Source organism: Paralichthys olivaceus, chromosome 17, assembly GCF_024713975.1.
Source record: "Paralichthys olivaceus isolate ysfri-2021 chromosome 17, ASM2471397v2, whole genome shotgun sequence".
In the NCBI taxonomy this organism is placed as follows: domain Eukaryota; kingdom Metazoa; phylum Chordata; class Actinopteri; order Pleuronectiformes; family Paralichthyidae; genus Paralichthys; species Paralichthys olivaceus.
In genome coordinates, this window is record NC_091109.1 from 7,075,695 (window position 1) to 7,101,610 (window position 25,916).

The 25,916-nt window shown below is 38.9% G+C and overlaps 1 protein-coding gene across 1 annotated transcript in view; it reads left to right on the plus strand.

The window, feature by feature from the left end:
- Window positions 1–25,916, plus strand: part of tpk1 (thiamin pyrophosphokinase 1) — a 64,077-nt gene that overhangs the window by 9,082 nt on the left and 29,079 nt on the right. The window contains exons 4-6 of the mRNA XM_020087436.2: window positions 8,138–8,207; window positions 19,280–19,352; window positions 21,349–21,444. Of these exons, the coding sequence (XP_019942995.1) occupies window positions 8,138–8,207; window positions 19,280–19,352; window positions 21,349–21,444 (239 nt within the window). The remainder of the gene's footprint in view (window positions 1–8,137; window positions 8,208–19,279; window positions 19,353–21,348; window positions 21,445–25,916) is intronic.

Genomic DNA, 25,916 nt, shown 5'->3' on the forward strand with positions numbered 1-25,916 from the left:
ACTTAAGAAAACTACCCTCACTACAGACTCCGATCTGCTGCCTGAATCTACGAGGCCTCTTGCAGTCATTAGTAATGGGGATAAATGACAGTCTAGGACATGGACATAGGAAGCACAACCCTCCTGTGATTAAAAGGCAAACATTTCAGCAGCTATACATTTACTACATACTTGTTGCACAATACAAGCTATGTAAATGGCTCCACTTCAGCAGCCTCATCCCCAAGGGCGCTGATTATTGTTGAAGATGCCGGTCACACGCTTGCTGGCAGTTTATGAAACTAGAAAGTCCCCAGGAAAGATTACAGCTGCTTCTTTTTCTTTATTTTTTTTGCAGTTGTTAACTAGAGGATATAAAAATGGATTTGGTTTTCATCTCCTTCATGAATATACCAAGACCCTTAATCAGAGTAAAAGAGGAACAGAAATTCAGAAAATTAAGAAAAAACATCCACAAAAGGCTTACTGAGAAAAGAATTTGATTTTAAAGGGAAGTAGAACTCCAGGCTCCCTGAGGTGTCACTTATGAGACGTGACGCTGCAGCTCCTTGGCTGTGATGTATTAAACACCCAAAGCTGATTTAGAAACTTTAAAGCAGACAACCTGTGTCCTACATTTGTTTTGGTTTTTTAATTGTGTAAAATAATCAGCAGGAGTTCTTCACCAGACAAAAATAACTTAAAACGAAGTCAAGTGTTAGGCATAAATTCATATTAGCAATAACTGAGTTAAAAGAATTGTCTTTAATCAGTCGTTCTCAACATTTGTGATACTGAGAACATGAAGTTTTGTCACATTAAGAAGTCACAATTCTTAGTAACTTAACAGAGAAACTTTTGATGCCAAACTTGTGATTAAAATCACATCAGGTTGAATTTTAATGAACACAGCTTTGATATTTTTATCAAAACCCAAGAGGCACCTGTGTCATTTCCACTGCACAGCAGCCACTCAGTTAGTTGCATGCTGCTCTCTTGGGTCGTGCCTTTTCGCTAAAGAACCTTCAGAAAAATATTTAATGACATTTGACAGAGCAATTTCCTCATGTGATTTTACAGCCAAGGTTGCCGTCTGTCCCAAGATAACGATTCTGTGGGTCTGTTAAGGGGTAAAATATAATTTAAAGAAAGAAACACAAATACAACATTCATCAAAATGAATGTAATACTTGTTAAATGTAAAGAGAATGTCTGGATTGATGCTAAATCTCATCAGTCTTACTTGCTCACCCAGACTAAAAGGGAAAGGCCAGTTTTCTATAGATCTCAAGAATATTATAAAAAATAACATTGCTTGTTTTTGCAGCTGTAATTTGATTTGAAATGCATTGGAACACCCACTTCTATTTTTAGTGCAAGCAATAAACAATATCGAAATTGAGGACAGTTTTTCAATGTTCTGATTAAATTGTCTGTTCACCACTGTCTTGCATTATATTAGGCTCGAAATACATTGTTTACGCTCGGTTGATCGTAGTTGACCCTCGACAAAGTTTTCAGATTGATCATTTTAGTTTTATGGTCAGCTGTCCAAAGTGGGTTAGGGATTACATTTTATTATTATGGGGCTTTTGCATGTCCTTTTGATGATAGTTAAATTTTTTGTTATCACATCCAATATTTACCAGTAGAACATGAACCAGCTGCACCATTCTGTAATATCAGATGTACTCTGTCGTAGGGTAGATTTGGTAATTTTCCCACATTTAGACAAGGCTACTTATGAAAAAGTTTCAGACAGATTTTGGGCAGTTTCTGAACTGCCACAAGCAAGGGGGCAATGTTCTGGTGAGGATGTCAGAAATGTGAAAGCTCAGATCAGTTTTGCTCTTGGCTGTACTGCACATTGCACTTGAAGAACTTTTTTTGACAGATTGATGATTGGGCGTGAATGGCAGATCTCAACTCTCCCACAGTTTGATGTTAAACACGCCCCTAGCAAGTTAATCTTCCCTCACTTGATATGCCATGTAATTTTTATGTTGTTTATTGGATAAACAGATGTCGGCGTGTGCATCTGAGTAGCGTGTCACTCTCCCGATGCTTGTTCACCTGGAGGCCTCGTAGCCAGGTCTCCACCCTGACAGACACAGACATCCGCACACAAACATACGCACAGTACTCTCAGGTCCTCTGATGTGGTGCCCCTGGGCCCCGTCATCATCTGTGGGAGAAGTGGAGCAGCAGGGAGGCAGAGGAGCAACACGGGCTGGAAGAGCGCAACACTGATCAAAGTGAAGCTCATTCACAGGTGCCAAGTGCAGTGTTGTGAAGTGGGATCAAGCTGCTTATCTCATTCCCACATCCTCTCACTCATCAAGTCCATCAGTCCCCCACTTCCACAACTAGTCAGTCACTTGTTCACTCAACCGGTTACTCGTCTATTAGCTTACAGATCCTTCACTTACTCACAGTGAAAAGACACAAACAAGCAGTTCAATAAAGCAATCAGCGGAGGCGTCTCTCTACAAGACAAAAAAACAGGCCCGTGTTTACTACAAGTGCCTCATTTCATCATTTGTTGATGTGGAGCAGCTTTCTGGAGTTGAAGTTTGTGAACATCACCCTCATCAGTCAACTATAAGCTTTCGCAATCAAGGCTGGTTGGATAATGTTGCGGGAGCACACACACGCACACACACACACACACACTTGCTATACTAAATTTTAGCACACATTTCAGAGCTAATAGCTGGATCAAGTATTTGAAGACAGAAGTTTTGCAGAACTCGTGGATACAAATCTGAAAAAGGAAAATTCGATCGAGATTGTCTATAGAAGAGAAAATTTTGTAAAATTAGAAGAATAACAAAGAGAAGTGGAAGAGTAGAGACTAAGTGTGGCCTAGAAAGAAATAAAATGATATGTTTGTGCAGGAAATCAATCAAATTCAAGGGAAGGTGTAGAGCAGGAGGAATCTGGAGACAGGCTGACGGAGGGGGAGAGGTGGACTGATAGATGGTGGAGTGGCGTCACGGCATCTTAATGGGGATAATAATCTTTTCACCGCTCTTCATGACCGTTTGCCCTCTCCTGCACTGCACCAAAGCCTTAACCTGACAGGGATTAATACTCACTGCTAACCTCATCAATATTGGCATTCAGTAGAATATCCAACACAGCAGTGTTACACACATTACAGTCTGTGTGTGTGTGTGTGTGTTTGAGTATGAGTGTCTCCATGCACCTTGTCTCCATCATATTCAACAGTGACATAGATGATAAAAAAGCAGCAAAAGCACTGAAATGACATGTTTCATTTCAGGCCCTGCAGGGAGGGATTATGATAGCTACTTGATTTACAAGGTCGTCTCCTCTGTCACTTTCTGCTGGCCCTGCTCAGCTCGCATCAGATCATCGTCACCATTCATACAACCATGTCTCTGCTTGTGAGTCTCTGCCGAGTTTGTCAAACTCAAATACTACTGGAGAACCAGGAGATGAAGGAGTCAGTTAAGCCGTTGTATCACAATGGTGGCTCACTTCAATAGCCAACAACTCATTGTTTTCAGTAGGAGAATGACAGTAATTGTGTGTGTGTGGGTGGGTGTGTGTGAATGGAGAGCAGATGGCGAGATAATCTTTCTCAAGTTTCTCATGTTTGCTCTTTACAGTGATGAAGATGAATGGGACGTTGGGAAATCTAGAAAGATGGAGACCGAAGATAAGCTTTCAAAAAAGCCTCACTTATGTGAATTTTGGGGGGTGTAAAGTTTTTTTGTAGGAATAGCAGCCTTGAAATAAAAGGAGAATCACAGTGTTTACTATTTGACATGCAGACAGGAAGACTATTAAAGCAAGCCAATCAATAACCCTAACACAAGGGGGGAAGGAATGAGCTTGACAAGGATTTAAGAAGCAGGGTCATAAAATATACAACAAAGCACTGATTCATATAATACAGGATACTAGGTTTCCATTGCAATCTAGTTGGGTAAACTATGGGTAAACCAATTAACAAAACTAATATCAGCACTTAAAAAATTGGTGGAACTTGACCAGCTACTTTTTCCTTTCCCCAACATGGCAGCATCTTAGTCTGATTGTCATAAGGATAATCTGTGGACCAATGTACTCCATGTGAGTCCCATTTTATTCTGTGTTGTGTATTTGCATGATTTTCATACCATTCCACCCTTTGACATTTGGTTCAAGGCTTCAACAAAGGCAAGGGAAGACTGCTAGCAGGGGAATATATCATCCATCCATCCATTATCTATAACGGTTATTCTTTGAGGGTTGCAGAGGGAGCTGGAGCCAGTCCCAGCTGACATTGGGCAAAAGGCAGGGTGCATGCTAGAGATAACATGCAAACTTCACACAGAAAGTTCTCAGCCCAGTTGGGATTCATACCTGGAATCTTCTTGCTGTGAGGTGACAGTGCTAACCACCGGACCACACTGAAAATAAAATGTACCTTCGTCATCAAAATTAAACCAAGGCAAGTGGACAGTCTCCTAATGTAGCTGCAAAATAATTGTAGCAGTTCTATACAACAACTGCCTCATTTGTGAACTGCATGACCTGTGTTGTGGCACCAATATTATTTTTTAATCTAACATTAGCAAACAGCTTTCTATTTCAGGCAAGGTAGGAGGCAGAAAAAATACAGTGCAAAAGAAAAGCAATATTGAAAGTCATCACTGGTTTCCATACAGCACTGGAAAAGAGTCCTGATGCTTATGAAACAAGCACTGGCAATGACAAAGCTCACATGGGAAGAGTTTGTGTCACACTTTGTGTAATCGCATCAGATTTCCTGGATCTGCATGTGTGTGTGTGTGTGGAGGGTAGGCCATGCAAACAGAGAAAATTGAGAGAAGTAACTATTCTAAAAGTATGAACATTATTCAGCGTTGTGTGAATGTGTGCGTGATTTATTTGTGTGTATGTGTGTCTGTGCGTGTGCCTGTCTCTCATACACAAATAATGACTGATTCCTTTACACTTGTCTCTACTAAGCTTAAATAAGAGTTTCTCTGTTTTTCGCGAAGTTGTTATTCAAAGACTTTCACAGCCTTTGCACTCTGTCAGAGATAATGAGTCATTTACATTCCAATCATTTTTTGACGCCAAAGCATAAACAGCAGGTGGTACAGGTGGGGAAAAAAGCACTACCTTGAATATAAGTGTATTATTTACATCAATACAAATGCGTCTGCATTCTCTCACCTTTTAAGCACTGAAGCCAAGGATAGTTAGATTTCGAACAATTCCTCTCACTGTAAGAATCGTCATTTCTCTCCATTTGACTTTGAAAATGAAATCTAATATATGTGAATCTGTGACTAGTGAATTAGAATTCACAGATTTTAGGTGTGACTCCGTAAACACTATTGCATTTAACACATGCTAATGTGTAGTAAACAACTCGACCTATATTTTTTCCGATTTTGAAAGGCCGATATAAATATGATGGTCTAAAGCAGGAAAAAGTCCATAGCCCTTTAATTTGGTCAGGTAATTTGAGCTATTAACTGTTTGTTTTTTTTAACTTTTATTTATTCAATATCTATTACTATCAACCCAAACTAAATTAATTCACTACAATATGAGAAAAAAATTACTCAGCAGTTGTTTTACATTCAAATATCTTAGATAGAAGAATAGAAGCTTTCTCTTTGTTTCCTGTAATTTAGTGAATGAGTGAGAGTTTGTTTATTCATGCATGATGTGCTTCACTTCTGCTGAAGCCTGGCTGGCTTTTTTTAATTAACTACAGTTGTTTTTGAATGTAATCATTTGTATGCAGGATTCCTCTGTTGCAGATCACAATGTATCTTTAATGCAGTGGTTACCAACATTACTGTTCATGTACATTGCAGGTATGGAGAGTTCTGCATAGTGTGATTACATGGCAAGGTGGAGGAGGGAACATAACGCATTGTTAAGTAAAAGTAACAGATGTATAGTGTCCTTTCCTTTCTGTCCACTGTACTGTATCGTGGACAAAATGCTGTTGTGTTGCACTATATATTGGGGGGGTGAATAGAGTCAGATATGACCTGATACAGTTGACAAAAACGTAAACTTAAAGCGGGCTGATCAGTGTGAGTATGGTCGCCACAATAAATCGCATTAATGTTTTTTGCACTGATAATCAAACACATCTATGCAGGCACGGCAGTTTGGTGAATATGTTAATCACACAGAAAATTACATTTTGAAGTTTCCATGTTAACTCAATTTAAAGCTGTCTCAGCTCGCCTGCAGTACCTTGGAGGAGTCCACATATCAAACCAGTTAACCTGTGAGTTGTAAGCAGCTGTGAATGGAACTTATTCTCTCGATGGGTGGACTTTGGAAACTGACACACGGATGAAAGTCCTCGAGAACTAGCATCAGAAACAAAACAAGCATACAAGTGTTACCCGTCTCTTTGGTGCAAGCTTCAGTTAGTTTTAAACTAGGTTCAAGTAGAAAACCATAGCTGACTCTTTGAAGTTTTCCCCCTGTGTGCACCACAACAGCCCCAAACAGAAAAGGGCTCTTAAAAAATAGGCTGCTCAATTTGAATAGAATGGAGGCCATGAAAGAGCATACATTTGCAAATAGTTTGCATCTAATTTCGGAGAATTTGAATGCCATTTTAAGAATGGCAAATCACTGCCTCATTTGTCTGTCTTTAAAGACGTGGAAGATAAGTGCTCTTTCTTTGCCTCTTAATGGTCGAATCTTTTAATGCTTCACCCGTCTGTGAGCTGTGTGATTTGTTTTGTTTGCTATGGCAGAGAGGTATTCTCTTTCTAATAAATGTTGGCCTTGTTCAAACTCTTTCAATTTGTGCAGGGACTGATTGAATAAAAAAATAATACTGATGTTCATGTCCAATCCAGGGCTGTGTTTAAATTACTGCTTACTTACTTACTTGTTAATGCAAATTAAGTCCAATACAACAGATTTCATTGTTCAGCTTTTGTTGAAACTTTGTTATAGGGTTGCTGAATTATTTATTTGACTTTTAATTTGTTGTGCACTTGAATTGTTTATGTGTATCTATTATTTTGTCCACTCCATTCAAAATAACAGAAGAAAGTCTGTATACAATACTGATCAACGGCACCATCACTAAAGCTTTTGGAATGATAGTGAAATTTGATTTATTATATTAGACTAGTTAGACAGTTTTAGTTTTAGGTAGGTGTTCAAACTGCCAAATGAGTAAATGAACACTATCAACCTCTTAACATTAGATTTTGTGTTTAATAACATTGCTTGATACGGCAGTTATCTAAACTCTTAGTAAAATATACTTTTCACTTTAATCCTAATCAAAATGACAAGTGTGAAATGTGCCTCTGACCACGATCTGGATCAATGTACCAAAACATTTGTCCAAAAAAAAGATGTGATCAAGGTGTGATGGATAGTTCAAACTTTCGGAACCAATTGCATGAAGTTAAGACCGCATTAAACAATAAAAGAGTTTAAAAAGATAAAATAGTTGCCCAGTCACAGACAACGATATAATGTTTGAATGAGAAGGTCATTCATGTGACACATTAAAAATAATGTTGAAACTATATTAGTGCGGCATCGAAATTAACAAATTGAATCAGTCCCCCTTTTCTTCCATGTAAACACGTATGTCGTACGAAACTCTTAAGTGCGCTACATGAATAGCAATGTGAAACCAAAACTAAGCGGATCAAATGTAAACGATGTAACGGAGACACAAACCTTGGTGCAGACTTTCAGGTGTGAAAAACACCCAAGGTCAGTGCACTGCATTGTTTAGTTCGTATGTGTCCTTCCTTGTCTTCCTACTCTGGACGCAAAAAATGAAACATGTCCATTGAATTAAGAGAATTAAGAGAGCACACACTGTATTTATCAGGAATAGCACTGGAAAGATGGAACTTGTGTGAGCACATCTAACTGTACGAAGCTCTTTGTAAATCCTTCTAACTGCACACATAAAAGAGGACACCTTTTCCCTTAACTCACCTCTGCAGCAGTGAAAACTAGCTCATTGTCACACATTGTTTAACCAGACTGAACTGGATCACACACAACAGTAACTTGTAAAAAGTAGAAATGTCTCCCCTCAATGAAAAGAGGTGGTGTACCCATTTAAAACTAATTGCTTTCATTTACACAGACCAAAGTGTCACTCTGTCGCTCTGTCTCTCTCCAGCTCTCTTGAGGGCATGTGCTGATGGAGCTGCCAATCACCTTTATAACATCACTGCTGGAGAACGTGACAGGTGAGTCCGTCTTGTGTTCACATTTGCATTAGCTAATTTGTGTTGTCACTTATGTGTCGTTCTCTGGGAAAAGAGATGATAAAATTTGGAAAAAGCTTTGGATTTGACCAAAATCCATGACTGCATCATTGTGAAGCTCTGTCTCTCTGGTGGTAATGTGTGTGAACATTTTTTTGTGTGCACCCTCCATTGTGTGTTATTGTGTATTATCATTGTGTGTGTGTCTCTAACAAAGCATTATGTGTGTGGCTAATGGAGGACTGCTGTCTGGAGACAGATGGATCTGGGGTTCACTGGTTCCCTGAGGTGTTGAGGCTTTCACATTAACGGCAAAGTGTGAGCATGTGTGTGTTTTTTGCCAAGGTCTTAATGTGATGAGTGTAAGTGACAGTGTGTGTGCGTGTGTGTGTGTGTGTGTATTTGTCTATTTGCATGATCTTTTAATTCTATAAATGTAACCACCATTCTAAGTTGTAGACATGTGAGGTGAAGACATTTATGCTAAGTGATGCATTTTATTACAACCATTTACACGTTTTCACAGGGAAACATTATTCTACTCCTTAATGTTAAAGTTTAAAGATGAAATCCTCAATGTTAAACGGTTATTATAATATGAATATGTGTATGGCTGTGATTAAGCAATACAAACAGAAGATTTTATACAGCCACACACTGACTATGACACACTGTGCTGTGGATGTTTGCTAACATTTAATAATAAACAGGAAATTGTGTATTGCCATAAACTTTAAAGGATTATTCAGTGGTTTGACTGCAAACCAATAACACTGTTGTAAAACAACTTAACACAAAAAGCAGTAGATTTGTATCTTATCTATTGTAGCATAAAACCTTTGGAAAGTGAAAACAGTTAATGATAAATGCTTTTCTGCATGATGAAGGTAATTTTATCAAGAAAAACACTGCTGAGAGAATGTTTTTTCTCTTAACCACAGAAGTACATAAAAATGATGATTACACAGTAATAACACGATAACTGTTTCAAGGAGTTTGGAGATGAGACAATCTAAGACAATTGTAGACAAAGATCATTAACAAGAGAAGGTAGAAGAATTAAAATGTAAACTACAATAATGATTATCCAGTTGAATGAGGGCTCAACTGGTATGGATTTTTTGGGAGAGACCTTTTTTTATCCTGATTACACCTGATTATCACCAACCGATAAATGAGTCAGTCAATGGTTCACCAACAACGATTGTTTTCTTCGAGTATTGTTAATCAGTTATGCTTGTTGATTTAGGCTTTACAGTAAAAGTTAGAACTGAGATTAGAATTAGGATCAAATCAGGAATTTTCAAGTAGAGAGAGTTACAGTTGCTTTTTCAAGATGAGGTTAGTGTCACTCATTTAGTGAGACAAACAGGTTTTCTTGGTGTGTGTTCTTTTTACTGTATTTTACAACAGGTCATGCATCTCCGTCATCTCCGTGAGTTTGAACATGTTATCCCTGCCCACGGAGGCATCGCTCATATTTTTGTCTGCGTGACACAGCAGATTCATCTTCTGACCTTTCAGTTCGAGCTCCGTCAGCAGCCTGCACAGTGGAGCTGACAGCCAGACCTCCCTTTTAGCCCAACCCAACTGCATCTGTCCCAGAAAATTATACATTGCACAGGGAGGATGGGTAAGGGATGAAAAAGGAGCAGAGAAGAGAAGTGGGGCAAAAATCATCATGTGGGGATGTGTAAATTAATCACCAGCAAGTTAAGATGTATTTAACCTAACATTACCATAACTAATGGACTACAAAGAGGAAGAGGACGGGTGAACGTAAGAGGGAGATACAAGCAATCAATCACAGCCAAGCTTTATGACATTTTAACAGTCCTGGCACCAAGACAGCAGCAGCAACAATCCCATGTGATTAAATAGAGTACGAGAGAAATGTACAGGAAGAAAAAACAAGAGAATAGATGATTAAAAAAGATTGATAAATACCAAGATATAAGAGTTAGCTGAGCGAAGTTGTCTGTATGCGAGGCTGTATGTTCTGTAGTTGTTGGTATGTGTGTGGGTGTACATCACCCCCGAAAGAATTCATAAACACAAAAATAATATCACGATTATCACGAAAATAACATAACAATAAAATGGTCCACTAACTTGTCCTTCAGGGTTGTCTCTTCCAGCTGTATGCCCGTAAGGTCAAAGTCTGTGTGAACACAACTGGGATTACTTGGGTTTTGATAAAAGGGAGAAGCTAAGTTACTGTTTTGGCAAGCCCTGCATGGTACCAACAAAGGTTTCTTTACACAAGTAGTTCTGGCCAAAACCAGCTGTGAGTGGCATCATCACTATCATCTGACATCGTCAAAGAGAAGCATTAGAACCACTGCATTAAGCATGACTAACTGGGAGGTCAGTGTAGTCTGTGTTCAATAATTTAGTATGGTCTGCAAAGGATGTTATACACATAGGGACAGACTGTCTTTGGACTTTTTCCTCAAATTCTGTGGAAGTGAAACTATCACAGAAACAGCGCTTTCTCCCCAGATCACAAAGTTTTAAATTAGAATTCAAAATATCAAAACTGGGTTATTTTGTTTTTGTTGAATTCACGCAGTGCAGAGACTGTGCTCTGCATTTACACTGCAGATTACACACCAACAGACCCATGGAAGGATGAGTACCCCCCAAACTCCTGCAAGTAATGCTGACAAATTGTACTGCCTCACTGCAGGGCAACATGTCTGCTTTTAAGATCCAGTTTTAAAATGGGAAGCCAGCAAAAGTGCCCCACAGTCTTTGCGCTGTCATCACTTTGCCCACTTTTGCTGCAGCCGTGCTGCTGAAGATTTGAATTATGTCTGATTTTGTTGAGAAAATCAAGGTGGTTCAGTTGTCTCGAGGGAAACTCAGTCTGACGTGGTGTTTTGGAAATAGGGAAATGAGTTATGTTACAGCTTTTCAAGGTTTCCTTGAAATATGGATGTCAAATTACGCCATCATAACATAACCCTGTGTATTTGTCCACATGTTTGCCTTGACTGTTTTATTGTAGTAGAATTTTTGGTCAACCTCCACAGTCCCCTGCTCTGCTACATGAGGAGAGTGGGTGGACGGCCTCCCACAGCTAAAAGAAAGGTGCCACATAATTTTCTGTCAAAACAGTCGAGATGGTATTAATCAGGCATAAGGAGAGCATGGAATGTGTCAGGTTAAGGTTTTCTGCCTCACATGAATAGTCAAGTAAGTTTTGGGGTGTGAGACGACTGTACACATATCAGGAATTCACAGAAGGAATTTCTTTGCATCTGGTAAAAACATTGACTTGGTATCAATCAATCAAAAATGAGCTGATTAGAATTTGGTGGTCAAGTCAAAGGTCAAGGTCATGGTTCCCATGTGAACGCAACCTCTCCTGAACATTTCTGACCATAATTTACAGGCAGAGGTTTGACAATATTTCTGCAATTTGACTGGTTGGGTTAAGAATACAAGCTTTGATTCTGGTTTGATATTAGTGATCTATAAAAGTAATTAAATTAAACTTACATTATTGTTTTTTATTCTCTCTTTTCTACATTTAGATGGCATTTATCTATGCTGCAGACTCCATTCTTATAAATCTCAGTGACTTATTTGCTCTTTTTCTGGTTTTGAATCTCAAGCATAGTAATGCTATTTACTTGAGTGAAATGGCTCAAAGTCCAACAGTCCAACTCATGCAGTTCTATTACCACCAGACAGGAAACAATACTCATCATTGACATGCATATATGTGCACAGACTGTGCATTTTATTAATTCCTCAATTGAAATGGGAAATTTGGTACAATCGGCTAGCAGCTACTCAGACGAGAGCAGAGTTTCACGAACCAATAACCAAATAAATACCCTCACACAGTGTGGGCTGTGAGCTCAGGTTACTGTGGATTTCTCAAAGATTATGATTGATTTGAAAACAACATGCACTGAAATAATGTTTTATTCAGCTGTTGATAAAGGTAACGTCAGGAGTTCATACAGCTTTTCATCTGTGATTTTTTACTGTTTTACTCAGATATTCCTGATATATGACAATATAACACTATTCTTCCTTTTTCTTAATACAGAACATTATTCTATCTGCATAAAAGCTGCCCTAAACTATATTGCAGGTTGTGTGATATGCATGATAATCAGGAAACAATTTAAATATATCAAGAGACACATGTTAAGCTTACCAGCCTGACCATTGAGCAACTGTCATTCATATTATTCACAGTACTCTTACGAGATTCAGTATCATCCTTTTTTTTTTGTAAAAAGGAAAATTGTATTTCGTCTTATTTTTGCATCAAATCAAATCCTCTGAGAAAATGAGAATAATATGAAGGAATAAGGAAGGAAACACGACTGGATGTGGGCAGAGGTAATTGTACAAAGGAGAATTTATAAAACCTGCAGCTGTGTGTGGGATTGCAGAGTTAGAGGAAGAGGCAAACATGTGAGTGTAACAGCGTTAAAACACCAACACACTCACTCATCAAAGCATGTGTGCATGTGGAAGAGATTTTCTGAGCACAATTGTGTCAGCATGTGATTGTGTGCATATTGGTTTGGAAAAGATACAGCATAATCTTACCCTGCAAATGAAGTTTTTCAGAGCAAAAACATTGTATGTCTTGCTTACTTGGTGGCGAAGAGATATCTCTGACAGTTTCTCTTTCTGTAAATTAATTTGTATTTCTCTTATCTATTAATACCACACACTTTTCATTTTTTATGTTATTTATAGCATAGTCTTATTAAAAGGACATTTATTATTTAAAAAGGTCAGTGTCTCATGTAGAACCCCAGTGAGTTGTAGATGACATGTAATGCAGATAAGGTCAGCAAAGACTTCTCAGGCTAATATATTTTATATTTGCTATTAAAAATATGAATGTTTTTTTGCCATTTACCAATTTTGTAAATGAAAACCAGGTAGCCCCAATAAGATGTAATATTATGACCTGCCAGTATATTAAGTTGGCAGTTAATGGGTAAATCCATGAAAAATAAGGAGTACGGTCTATTAATTCTAACTTACAATAGTATATATCACTCAGGAATATTCATATAAATAATAATACGGTTTTTATAGACTGTGTATAGGCTACTAAACACAACAAGTCTTATTCTCCATCATTACAAATATTCACGAGCCACATTTTTAACATTGAGTATGCGATCTCATTAAAACACTTTGAAATTCACAGTATATGACGCAACAACGGAATGAGAATGTGCTAGAGGCTCAATGTTTCTTCAACACAAATAAGATCAAATTCACACAGCTGCTTAACTGCTTGGTATATCAAGAGATGTATGACTTAAAAACAGGATCACAGGCGAGCAATTAAGAGGATTACTCTGCAAATTAAACCAGGCAGGGGGTTTATGAGACTCAGTTGATGACTGGTAACTAACGGCTCCTTCCTTCTTACTGCTTTCAGTGCTGAAATGTGCTTTTCTTCACAACACACTCAACATGAATCAAAGCAATTTGCTTTGTTGTTTTATAACAGTCCTTTTTTTAAATTGATGATTAATGTGTAGCATCTTTATTGGCAGATTCTGTGACAATTAGCCAGTATAACTGATTTACTTTTATTGCCCCTCACTGTACTATCTTTTGTCAAGTAGCTCATAGCCACTTTTGTTTTCATCAGCCAAGATACTTTCTGTCTCACACTTGCTATGCTGCTGCACTCCAGGTGGAGTTTGTCTATTATAGACTGATTTGAAAAATCCCGTCTGTGTTTATTGCGCTGGTTTTGAAATTGACATGCTGAGTTGAGTTGATGAGCACAGGGAACTGGGCCTTTTCTTTTTAATGTGAGGGCTTTACACTTTTGTTTTTACACATGCTATCATGAGTTTTTGTTAAGTAAATTGTATTGGAGTTGTAACCATTTAGGCTCATTAAAAATTACAATTATCTCTTTCCATCCCTCTCACTCTCTCTGTTTAGTACACCAAGTAGCCCTCGGTGCACTGCTGAGAGTTAATAAACTTAGTGTATGTGTGTGGTTTGTGGATAAGAGATGTGCAGTGGATTTATGACTCTGTCTGGTTATTACCCAGAGTGCCTACAGGCATCTAGCTGATTACTTTTGGGATTAGACACTGGTTAAACACGCAAATAAACAGAGGCTCTACAGGCACTCACATGTTTTCACAATCATACATGTTCAACCATGTGCTTTCTTTTCAATAGTTTCAATACAAATGCGCTTGAGCATGCTGAAGACACATGTTCATCTGGATGTTTGCAAGATCACACTTGTCCCTTGAGGTTTTGCTGATTACAATCTTTGTTGCAGTGGGTATATTAAGATGCTGTCTGCACGGATTGGTTGTTTTTATACCCACAATTATGAAACCAAACACACAATCTGCACAAAAACTAATGACTCACATTACTTAAAAATAAATAGAAGACAATTGGACCTGCTTTCATTTGTGGCTTGACCAATAATCCATATTAACCAAAATATAATCTGTATACCCTCTGTACTTGAAAGGTAATACTGTAGGATTCAGGGGGATCTATTGACAGATATGAAATACAGAAATCTCATAACTTATTTATTTTGTTTATATTTTCCTGCAACTAAGAATTGTTGTGTTTTAGTTTAGAATGATGTCTTCTTATCTCAATAAGGAGCTGGGCCTCTTTCACAGAAACCACAATTTTGCTTATTTCTGCAGTAGCCAAGAAAGGACAAACCAAACTATGACTCAAGACAAGGACTACCGATTAGTTAAATTCCACTGTGGGTCCACATGTTTGGAAAGGGAGTGCTGAAAGGGTGGCGTTCAGTTAATTGCAATCTGTGCCCTCACCGGTAGATGCCACTAAATCCTACAAATACACCTTGTTGGAAGGTTTGGTTCAGCTCATGCAAAACAGAAGTAGTTTGTGTTGGATTTTGAAAGTGTTCTTTCATTTTTTTTCTCTTGTGAATTTATTACACGTCCATACAGTCTGTGGTCATTAATGATGTCATTCCTTGTCTGATTGGGAGGTGGGAGGGGTGAGAAGAGTAATCAGAGCCACATCTCCAGAAAGTGGGGAGAGGAGTGGCAGTCGTGTTGTATTTCAGGAAATGATGAAAGATATGAGAGAGAGCAAGAGAATATAAACGAAACAACTGTTTGTTGTAATGAGTGGTCTTATGGAGGGATGTTTCCTTTCTTCTTTTGAAGGGTAAATGCGATGGAGATGGTATAACAATATATAGGGGAGGAGATTTTTTAGATGAAGGGAAGTTGGCTTGATTACATAGGAAACAAAATATTGCTGGGCAGAAGGTAGATGAGATTTAAATAAGGTGTAAAGGAAAAACAACATAGGAAGGAGAAGTGTGGGTTTGCAGGAGAGGAGAAAAAAGCTGACAGAGAGGATGTAGAGAGAGGGAGACAGGGAGGTTGATACACTAACAAATACACACACACAAACACAGGCAAAGGTCACACAGCCATCCCTGCCACATGATACGCAGACAAACTGGTGGTAAAATGCTCCATTTCCCATCCAAATTAAAGTGTCAGTTAATATTAATGTGGAAGTGAAGACTGTCAGACACACAACACACAGACAGAAACAGCATTTACGCTCACGCACAAAGACACAAATACAGAATTTAGAATCTCTCGCCTGGTCAATTACTCTCATCCGGTGGAGTCATGCACACGGGTCAGAAAGGGTGCGAGCGTGTGTGGATAGCTTGGATGAGCCCCAGTGTCGCATCTCATCCCATCTGTCACATGAAGGCTATTTCTGAATGGAGATGCAATAGTGGTGTCCTGTATTATAAGAAGGGGAAAAGTGTACATGTGTACCTGCATATTTGCAGAATATTTTTTACTAGCTCAGGTATAGGGCTGTGCATGCTCTTCATGCATAACAATAAAACATTGTTTTAATGATAAGATATAATATAATATAGTATAATTGTTTATCTGCATTTAGCTTTAAAATATATAAGTCATCCAGTCATTCAAGGAAGTCAGACAATCATCAGACTTTTGGTAAGTGGTAAGGAATGCCTTTAGATTAATATGACTTAAGGGAAGCATACAGAACAAATTGTAAAGGGTCCAAGATAGAACTCTGGGGGCATACCACAGACAGGGACAGCAGACATATAGGGACCTATTGACATAGTAAAGCTCCAGTCAGAGAGATAACACAAGGACCATTCCAGTGCAATCAAAGACAGCAACCCACTGCCTTAGCCTCTAAATCAGGATGCTGTGATCTACAGTATCAAAAGCTCCAGTAAGATCCAGCAGCCCCAAAGCAGACCCACATCAGAAGACATCATTATGCCATTAGAGACTTTGAGAAGTGCTGTTTCAGTGGAATGCTTTGCATGGAAGCATTAGAATTTTCTAATATGCTGTTCAGAGTCAAAATGGTAGTAAACTGTCAACAACTTCTTCTATAACTTGTGAGATAAAAGGCAGGAAAAAGTGAGGCGGCTGAACAACTGCATGTTTAAAATAAGCTGGGACACAAGATTGCAGGGAGCTATTTATGACAAAAACCAGGCGTGAATAATAGACCCACCTATATTTTGAAGCAAGGAAGTAGGTGAAATGTCTGCAGGCCTGAAAGAAGGTTTCGTACTGCCCTTAATATCAATCAAATCTTTCAGGGAGCTGCCAAAAAACTGTCAAATGTAAATTATGCATTTGGATAAACAGAAAAGTTGGTGCAATACTTATTTAAATACAGGCTCATCTGCTGGTACAGTAGTGAAAACCCTAATGAGGCCAAACGGGACAATACGATTGCCAAGACTGGATGAATGCAGGTTGGCAAAGTTGGAAGCCGTTCCAACTTTAACCTTGTTGTTAAACTCAGTTTGATTGATTTCTGCACCCTGAAACTTATGCTTTGAACACAGTATGATTTAACCAGGTAGATGAATGGACAGAGGGAGGAAGTCTAATTCTGGTGGGGACCACTTTGTCTGAAATTGTTAAGCAATGTGGAGGAGTGGACCAGACTAACATCATTTCAAGAAGACAGCTTGGGTCAAAAGCTGCAAACTTCTTCTCTAAGAAGCAATTTAAGATGCAAGAGCTGCAGAGGTTTGTTGTGGAGTTACATTGTATAGAACATGTTCATAATCAGTAGCATGTATCTCCTCAGAGCAAATTGAACAAATATTTAGGTCCAGGAAATGGCCCTTTATGTGTGAAGGACCAGACACGTATTGAGTAAATTTAAAAGACTCCAGATTTTTCTTAATTTAGAAAGTCAACAGCAAAGTTACATGAAGCATCATCTATGTGATAGTAAAATATATAATCATAACAACCATTCAACTGGAACTAATGAAATTAAACTAAAGTAAAAGTGATCATCTGTAGTAAAAAACTAAGAAAACTCTGTTTCTTACCTTGTGAAAAGCATTTCCTGACAACCACAGCTATCCCATACTGCTCTGCCAAGTCTCGGTCAGGAACAGAAAGCCTGAGTCTTTTGAGGTGAAGAAGTAATCCCGTATAAAGGGCTTAATTGCAGCAGAGCAACGCATTTTATCAAGGTGCTGGCAACTGCTCTTTCAGGAGCCTATGATGAGATCTGGGGGTCTCCAGACAAGTGAGGGTTATTTGTTTTGCTTTACAATGCACTGGTGGAGGGAAACCTGCAGTGTCAGAAGAGACTGATCTTCTGAGGGGGCTCGAAATCAGGGCAAGTTGGATTTGTAGGAGCAGCAGCTGGGTGGACCGTAACATCCACAGAAAGAACCCCTGCCAATGAGGATCATCACTCTGGCCCAAGATGATTAATTTTTTAGCAAGGGGAAGGCCAGGGACAAGTGGAGGGATCACACACAACAGTACATCCTGCGTTTTTGCATTAAAATAGGCAATCTGTTCAATCTGCTCGGATGCAACTATCAAAAACTGGACAGAAGAGACTCTTAGAGCATCCAAGCATCCACCTCCAGCTAAGCTATCTTTGAATTTGCTCTATGAAGTTGTTCATAGTCCTTACATATGGTGTGGTTACTGTGAAAATCTGGCTTTTGGAATTTTTTTCACTCAGTCACAACCACCGTCAGTCTGATATTTTAAAATACCTGAAAATCAACCAATATACTTTGATTAAAGTCCACAAAGATTTGTGATAGTCTTTCTGGCAGACACAATGAACTAAGCAACCATGTTTGCTTTGTGTATGTGGCAACAGATTGCACATGATTCCCGTTCTGTTTGTCTTGCTGTATCACAATGGTTTAAATGGCAACACTGAGGAAGGAGGGAGGATATAATCCCTCTGTATCTCTTTCCTCAACCGACCGGAACGCCACTCTCGCCTCTTTTTGTGGTGCGCGCACACACAGACAAACACACACAAACACACGACCCAACCAACCATGAAATCGTAATGTCAGACCTGTTAATGCCTCTAGATAGCAGCAACCGCATCCCTGAGTGGCCCCGCTCCTTACACATAAACACACGCACAAATGGAATAAACAGAGAGCTGTCTGTCGTCCTCTGACAGGAACGTTCCACTCGGTGGTGGCTGGTACATTTTTGGCTGTTTCACTGTTTTCACTCTTCAACAGACGTTCATTATTCCAAAACTATGAGAATGTAGGTTGTCCCAAAACACAGTTGTATATGATTAAATAAAATACACAGAGAAAAAAGAATGCAAAGCCTGCATATACACATAATCCACAATCTCCTGCGCAGTTTAATTTTCAGTTTTAGTCCTATTAATTTCATGTGTTAACATTTGAGAGAGAGAGAGTGAGCTATTGAGCGAGCGAACGGGATAGCAAGAGAGCGAGCAAGAGATCGGGGGATTCAGGGCCAGGGCCAGGCTCCATGCCCAGAGAATCACCCTGTCAGTCTCCATGTCTCTTCTTCTACCCCCGGCGGCGTCACACCCCTCCCTTGTTGCACAGATCAAAGAGCTGATATATGTCCGATGTCCTCTCTCTCCCCCTCTCTTCCATCTCTGCCTCACGCTCTGTCTCTCTCTGTCTTTCTTGCTATCTTAACCCTCTCCCTCGGCCACTCACCCTCTCTGTCTATCCTTACATACAGCTTTCTCCCTGACTATATCAGTGGGGATTTTGATTCCATTACTGCCAAGGTCAAAGCTTTCTATGCGGACAAGGTGAGTGGAGACACAACTTTCACACTCTCACTCTCAGACCTCAAGGTGCTCACAGACATGTAATCACTCATACTGTATGTACTCACACACAAACAAAAGCAGTAGGACTTAAGACAAATGTGCTTTCAAAGTTTGGACATAAGAACTTTATACTATTTTGTACGATCAACCTGGGTTTTGGGACACCTATATGTGGTCGCTTGGTGAAAAGATGATGGAATATCTGTGTTAGTTTCTTTTGATTTTGATTCCAATCAGGAAACTAAATTGAAACTTCCAAATTTAATACACAAAACAAATACATTGTAAAAAGTCATATATATTTCTATACCACATTAAAAACAGCATGAGTGGAGCCAGAGTGCAAAGGAAAGTAAAACAAGCATGGATGAAAGATAAAATGTAGAATGTTAGAAATCAAATGTGTAGAAAATAAAAACACTGTAAAAGGCAAAGAAGATAAGTTAAAAAAAGACAGTAAAGGCTTAAAGGATAAGTTACAAAGACGGATAAAATAAAAGAATGGTATTAACAGAATCATAAGACAGACTCAAGCTGAATGCAAAGTGTAAAGTGTAAATATTGTCTACAAAATATCTTTGAATGTCCTGCAGATAGATGCAGGATGTGGAGATTAGTCAGTAACATTACATGGGGATATTACACTGTGAAGTAAAGTGAACAGAACTCACAGGAGTTTGTATTTTTAAGAAAAATTACTTGTATGTGCTTATTTTAAATGCAATTAACATAATATACTGTACTGTATTTTTATGAAATTGTAGATGAACACACTCCAGGTAGACGCCAGTGCTGCTGCCTGAGGCTTCTGATGACGTCATAGTCTTGGCTCCTTGTGTCCCTATAGCTTTGCAGTAGAATTGTTCACAAGTAAATTCTCTAAGGTCATGAAAATAAAATGAAAGTCCTTCTATCAAGTGGACTTCCCATTGTTTATAATGAGCAAAATGTCAAACCAGACCACTTGAAGAGAGGTGAAGCTTGTTTCAATAAATAATAAATACAGGATAAGATGTCGCATACACACGCACTCACACACACACACTAAGAGGAAAGACAATGTAGTGTCTGATATTTATCCTATCTTACTGTGATCAGACGCCCATTGATATACACTGTTTACAGTTTAAAATGCATATCCGGTGCTTAACCATGCACACTCAAAACCACACACACACACACACATTTGCACTCACAGATATGAGTTGCCTTCAGCTGTGACAGTCTCCTCTCTCTGTAGCTACCTGTAATATCAGCCCCTTTTCACAAACATCACACAGGTTGCTTAAAAAAAAAAAGAGCTATGCCTTTTACCGTGAGAAAGAACAGGCTGTTATGGTAATGCTTTAGGAGCAGAACAATGTGAAAGTTTGAGGCGTTCCTTTAGAGATTTGTTAGAAACGGTGAATAATTCTGCATAAGTGGAAGGAAGAGATCAGAAAAAGCATCCGCAAGGGAGGGAGAGAGACAAGGGGTGGCAGAGATGTGGGGATGAGGGGAAGAGGAGGGGAGGCACGGGAGGATGGATGGGATTAAACAGAGCACGGAGAACAAGTTTCTGTGAACTGATTGTACTCGGTGTGTGTGTGTGTGGGTGTGTGTGTGTGTGTGTGCCTGTGCCTCGTGAAATAGGGAAGCTGGTGTTTTTTAGAAGGAAAGTGACAGTGTTCAGAGAAAGAAAGAGACAGAGGAGAGAAAGCCAGAGCTTGGTTGTTTACCTGGATGCTGTAGTTTAGGGCCACTGACTGGAACCTCTACATTATTCAGCAACACAGCCCGCAGACAGCCAGACAACACTAAAACACTGATTTATACCTCTCCCCATCTCTCTCTCTCTCTTCCTCTCTCAGTTTTTCTGTACTCTGTTATCCCTCTATCCCTTATCTCAGTTTTTTTTTGTTGATATCTGTTTATATGTACATCCATCTGATTGTGTTTTGCTAACTTTGTGTCATTCCCTCCTTCATGTGCGTAGGGGAGCAAGCTGATAGAAACAGTCGACCAGGATCTAACAGACTTCACCAAGTGTCTGGCAATCATGCTGGAGGAGATTCAGACAAGACGGATACAAGTAAACACCTTCTGCACACCAGACACACACTGACGGCTTCATGTCCGCATGATTTTAAATTAGGTCTGGCATTTTTATTGCTAAAGGAATAGTTTGACATTTCTTTGGGAAATACGCTTATTCACTTATCTCTTGCCAAGAGTTACATGAGGAGACAGATAATATGAGAGCTTAGTGGAAAACATCCATCCTGGCACTATCCAAAGGTAACAACTTATTAAGGTTTGGTTTGATCCTTACAAAAAAACAAAGTGGTTTCATGAGGTTGTCATGTGCAGGAATATAGTATTTCTGGGATTCATTTTACAATAAGACATTAGTGTCTTAATTAGTGAGTTTTAGAGGTACTGGTTGGCGGATTAGGTGCTTAACTTATTTCTGTTGTTATTGACATGCCCAGTCACTTCATTTTCTTGACATTTTCCTGCTGTATTCCCTCATTGGCCAACTTTCCAGAAATTTGAGAATACATACAGGCCCTTTCATTTCAGTCAAATGTCAGTTTTTGCAGCTTTAAAGTAAGTTTATGTGGATCACATTTAATATTTGGTTTCATAATTCTATATAATATAATATAATACTGTATCAAGTCAGCAACCCAGTGGCATCACTATTCTTTATTTGCGTTACTTTTCCAACCCTATACTGCGGCCTTTTTCAGTTCTTGTTTGTTACATGGGGTTTCTTTCTGGATTAAGGACCAGGAATTGACTTTGGCCTTAAACCTTCCTCCCCTTGATGAAGTCCCTTGTCATGTTAGCAGTGTGTCTTTGGGTCAGCGTCTTGCTACGCGAGGAAATTCCTCACGATTTGTTTGGAAACTGGCAGCCGAAGTGTTTCTGTAGAGCTCCGGATTCATTCTGCTGCTGCCATCTTACGTTACATCATCAATTACGATTAGGGAACCTGTTCCAGCAGTAGAAATGCAAGCCCAATCCATGACTCCACCTTCACTGCGAGCTTGTATGATTTGACTCATGAGCACATGCGGTTAATCTTCGTTTGATCTGTCCATGCAGAACTTTTTTGGCTAATTTCGGTGCTTTCAAATGCAAACTCCGTTCAGGCCTTCTGATTCTGACTCTTCTGAGTTGTTTGCATCTTCACTGCCATGCTCCCAAAGTCGTCTGCGTGGGATTGTGATACCTTCACCCTTGTAGAGATTGATGGTGATGTCACTGACTTTTGTTTTGGGGTTTTTTTCTTCACAGCTCTCACAATGTTTCTGTCATCAGCTGTTGTTGTCCTTGACTGACCCATTCAATGTCTGTTCGCTAAGTACCACAGGAGTTTCTTTCTTTTTCTGGACATTCCAAATGGTTGTATTGGCTGTGTCCAATGTTTGTGTAATGGCTCAGATCGATTTCTTCTTTTTCTCAGATTCAAAATGGCCTTCTTTTCTCCCACAGAGAGCTCGCTGCTCTTTATGTGGCTTTATCCTTTCTACAACAGATCCTTTCTTCACAAAAACTACAACAAAGAGTAACTATTCAGGGAAATTGAATGATTAAACAGTCAGTCTAAAAGGCAACATCTGGGCAAACATCTGTCAATCACAAGTTTCAGTATTTTTCCTCACTTGAAAAATGCGTGGGTTCAAACGAAAGGTGCTATGTTGTAAGTCGTTTAACACATGTAGATGTAAATCACAGGAAATAAAAGATGAAATAATGAATACTTGTCTTATTCATCTTTTCATCTTAAACTTACAACTGTACAACAAAGGAAACAAATTGGCCTTGCCAATAGTTCTGACTCCAGCTCATATACAGCAGACATATTTGATAGTCATATCAGTCTTCTCATCTGTCTCTTGTAAAGAAAGCACATTTGTATTTTCCAAAACCTTGACTAATCCTTTAGTGCAGTTGCTCTTGATCAAATGAGTGTCGCAAAAATTATTTGAAAAAGTTACCATCATTAAAATAAGTAGAAGTACATTTAGCTTTGAATAAAATTAATAAGCAAAGCTCTGCTCTCCCTCTGCCTCTAAAGGCTTTTCGTCCTGCTACTTAGGATGAGCTGCTCATAGGTCAATTGTGTTAGACTGCGGTTCACTGCGGGTAGATCTCAAGTGTGAATGTGTGTGGGTGTTTGCATATCAAACAATGTGTTGCAAGGAAAGAGCATTAATATGCATCAACATTTCCTGATGAAATTCGTGTAATATCACAAGAATACCATTAGCCACATTTACACCCACATGTAGAACTCAACATGTTATTGTGTATCAAAATGAAATACTTGATTTTGTTGCTATCTCTCTAAAATGAGAATTAGCTGCCAGCCAGAGCAAAGCCTGGAACCCAGTCAGCTGCTGCAGGGACAGACACACGGTGATCTGATCCGGAGATTGACTTAGTTCTATTGCCAGAATGTACATCATGTAATAAAGGAACTGTATTTTTTCAATTTCAATCATTTTAACAATAGTCATTGTCAAGTTGAGTAGCGTCATGGGAAATCATGGGAAATCGTTTTGTCTGTCTATCACTTTCCCCTCTCTTTTTTTCCGTCTCTATTTTCTGCATTATTAGGACTTTTAAGTGGCATGCTGGGTGTCGCTCCAATCACTGCCGAGTGCCCCAATCACTTAACAGCTCTAAGCTGAGGGAAGACAATGGAGAAGACACTTACAGACACACAAACATGCTCGTAATCGTGTTTGCACATGTTTTGCCATACCTGTCACTCAGTTTTCTGGTGTCGGGCTCTAAGAGAAGATACTTTTGTCCTGTCCTTCCATGGGCCTTTTTTTCCCTCAGCCTGGCTAATATTTACCTTGCCTCCGAACTGGTGTTTGTCTGTCTGTGTGTCTGCAAGTGATTGGAGCCTGGCAATCAGTTTTCATGGCATGTAACTGTTAATTTCCTCTTTTCTTTACCTACTATGACTCTTTTCTTTGCAGCGTCTGCTTCATTCAACACTTTGTGAATATGCATAGGTCATATAAAAGTTTTTTATTAGGGAGTACAAAAGCATAAAGTTACGACATTAAAGAAAATGATTGTCCCTCCATTTTCCTCTCGCTTCTCTCCCATATAACCCTCAACCATTAACAATGCAAATTCTAATGTAAGATAACAAAATAATAAAAGAAAAAATAAACACTAGTCACAGTTGTAACAACTGTACAATAAATAAAAAATATGAATAGATAGATTAAATTGGCTAGAGAAAAAAATCTTTAAAAAAAGGTAACATCCTCATCTTCGTCACTCATCCTCTATCAGGGATGATGATGAAGGTCGTGCAGGGTTCTACCAAACAAGTAATATCCTGCTGGATGGAGGAGGCTGGAGAGAACTGAAAGCAATAATGTTTAGTTACCTCGATGTGAGTCTTTCTGCTGAGTCGGGCACTTCATAAATAAAAATAGCTATCCCTACACCAGGTATACCTCCACCCCAATCATATAAAAGATTATTTCAGAAACATATCAATTTAGGACATGAGCAAAAACATGTGTGTTAGGTCAACTGGAGACTGGGGAGAGTTCACATTTATCATCATCTTTGGAGGAAAAGTTTAAAATGAAAAACAGTCAGCCTCCATACACCAGCACACCAGCTATTGTCTGGATGGTGTAGCCAATATTAATCTTTTAGACATATATTTGGAGGAGCTAGGTCCCCCTTTGGCATACTTCTCTGAGTAAGAGTCTTATGCTAGGTCCCCCTTTGGCATACTTCTCTGAATATAAGTCTTATTTATGTGTTGAGTGCAGCTCCTCCATATAAAGGATGAAATCAAGCTGTCAACTGAATAAAAAAAATATTGGTAAGAGAAAGATGCTAGCACATAAACAGATAAATAAGTCAGGGCTAAACATTTTTACACATTCGACAGTGGCAGCTAAAAAGAGGAGAAAATCTTTTCAATGAAGCATATAAAGATCCCCTTTCCATCCTTTTGAATGCTTTTTCCAGCCAATGAGTATAACAACCTCTGTAGCGTTTAAGGACAATATGGTATAAATAATATTTAGGAGCTGACGTATATTAGAAAAAGAAAGATAACACTCTGTGATGCTTGTCTGATCCTATGAAATAATGTTCACCAAAACAGTATCCGCACAGCATGCTTGCATGTTTGCCGGTATTTTAACAACTGCATTCAAAAGGGAAAAAGGTTGATAGGAAGCAGACTTTGTAGGCTCCTTGCTGGGTTTCAATAAAAGTGAGATTGATGCTTGGAAGCAAAAAGCCTGTAGAAATCCTTTGAATAGAGTTTCCCAATTCTTTCATTTTGAAGGATTCGCCTTAATCCAGATTTACACTAATACAACGAATTTCCAAGTTAATAAGAAACATTTTCACAGGTGATATGTTCATATTGGGGCTTCTAAATAATGCAGATAGGTAACAATGCATATGTCCTTGGATAATTGAACATCCATGGGTCCACACATCCTATTTGGTTCATTTATGTCAACTTGTCGTTGGACACTTTAGAGGGGCTGGGTTTTTAGG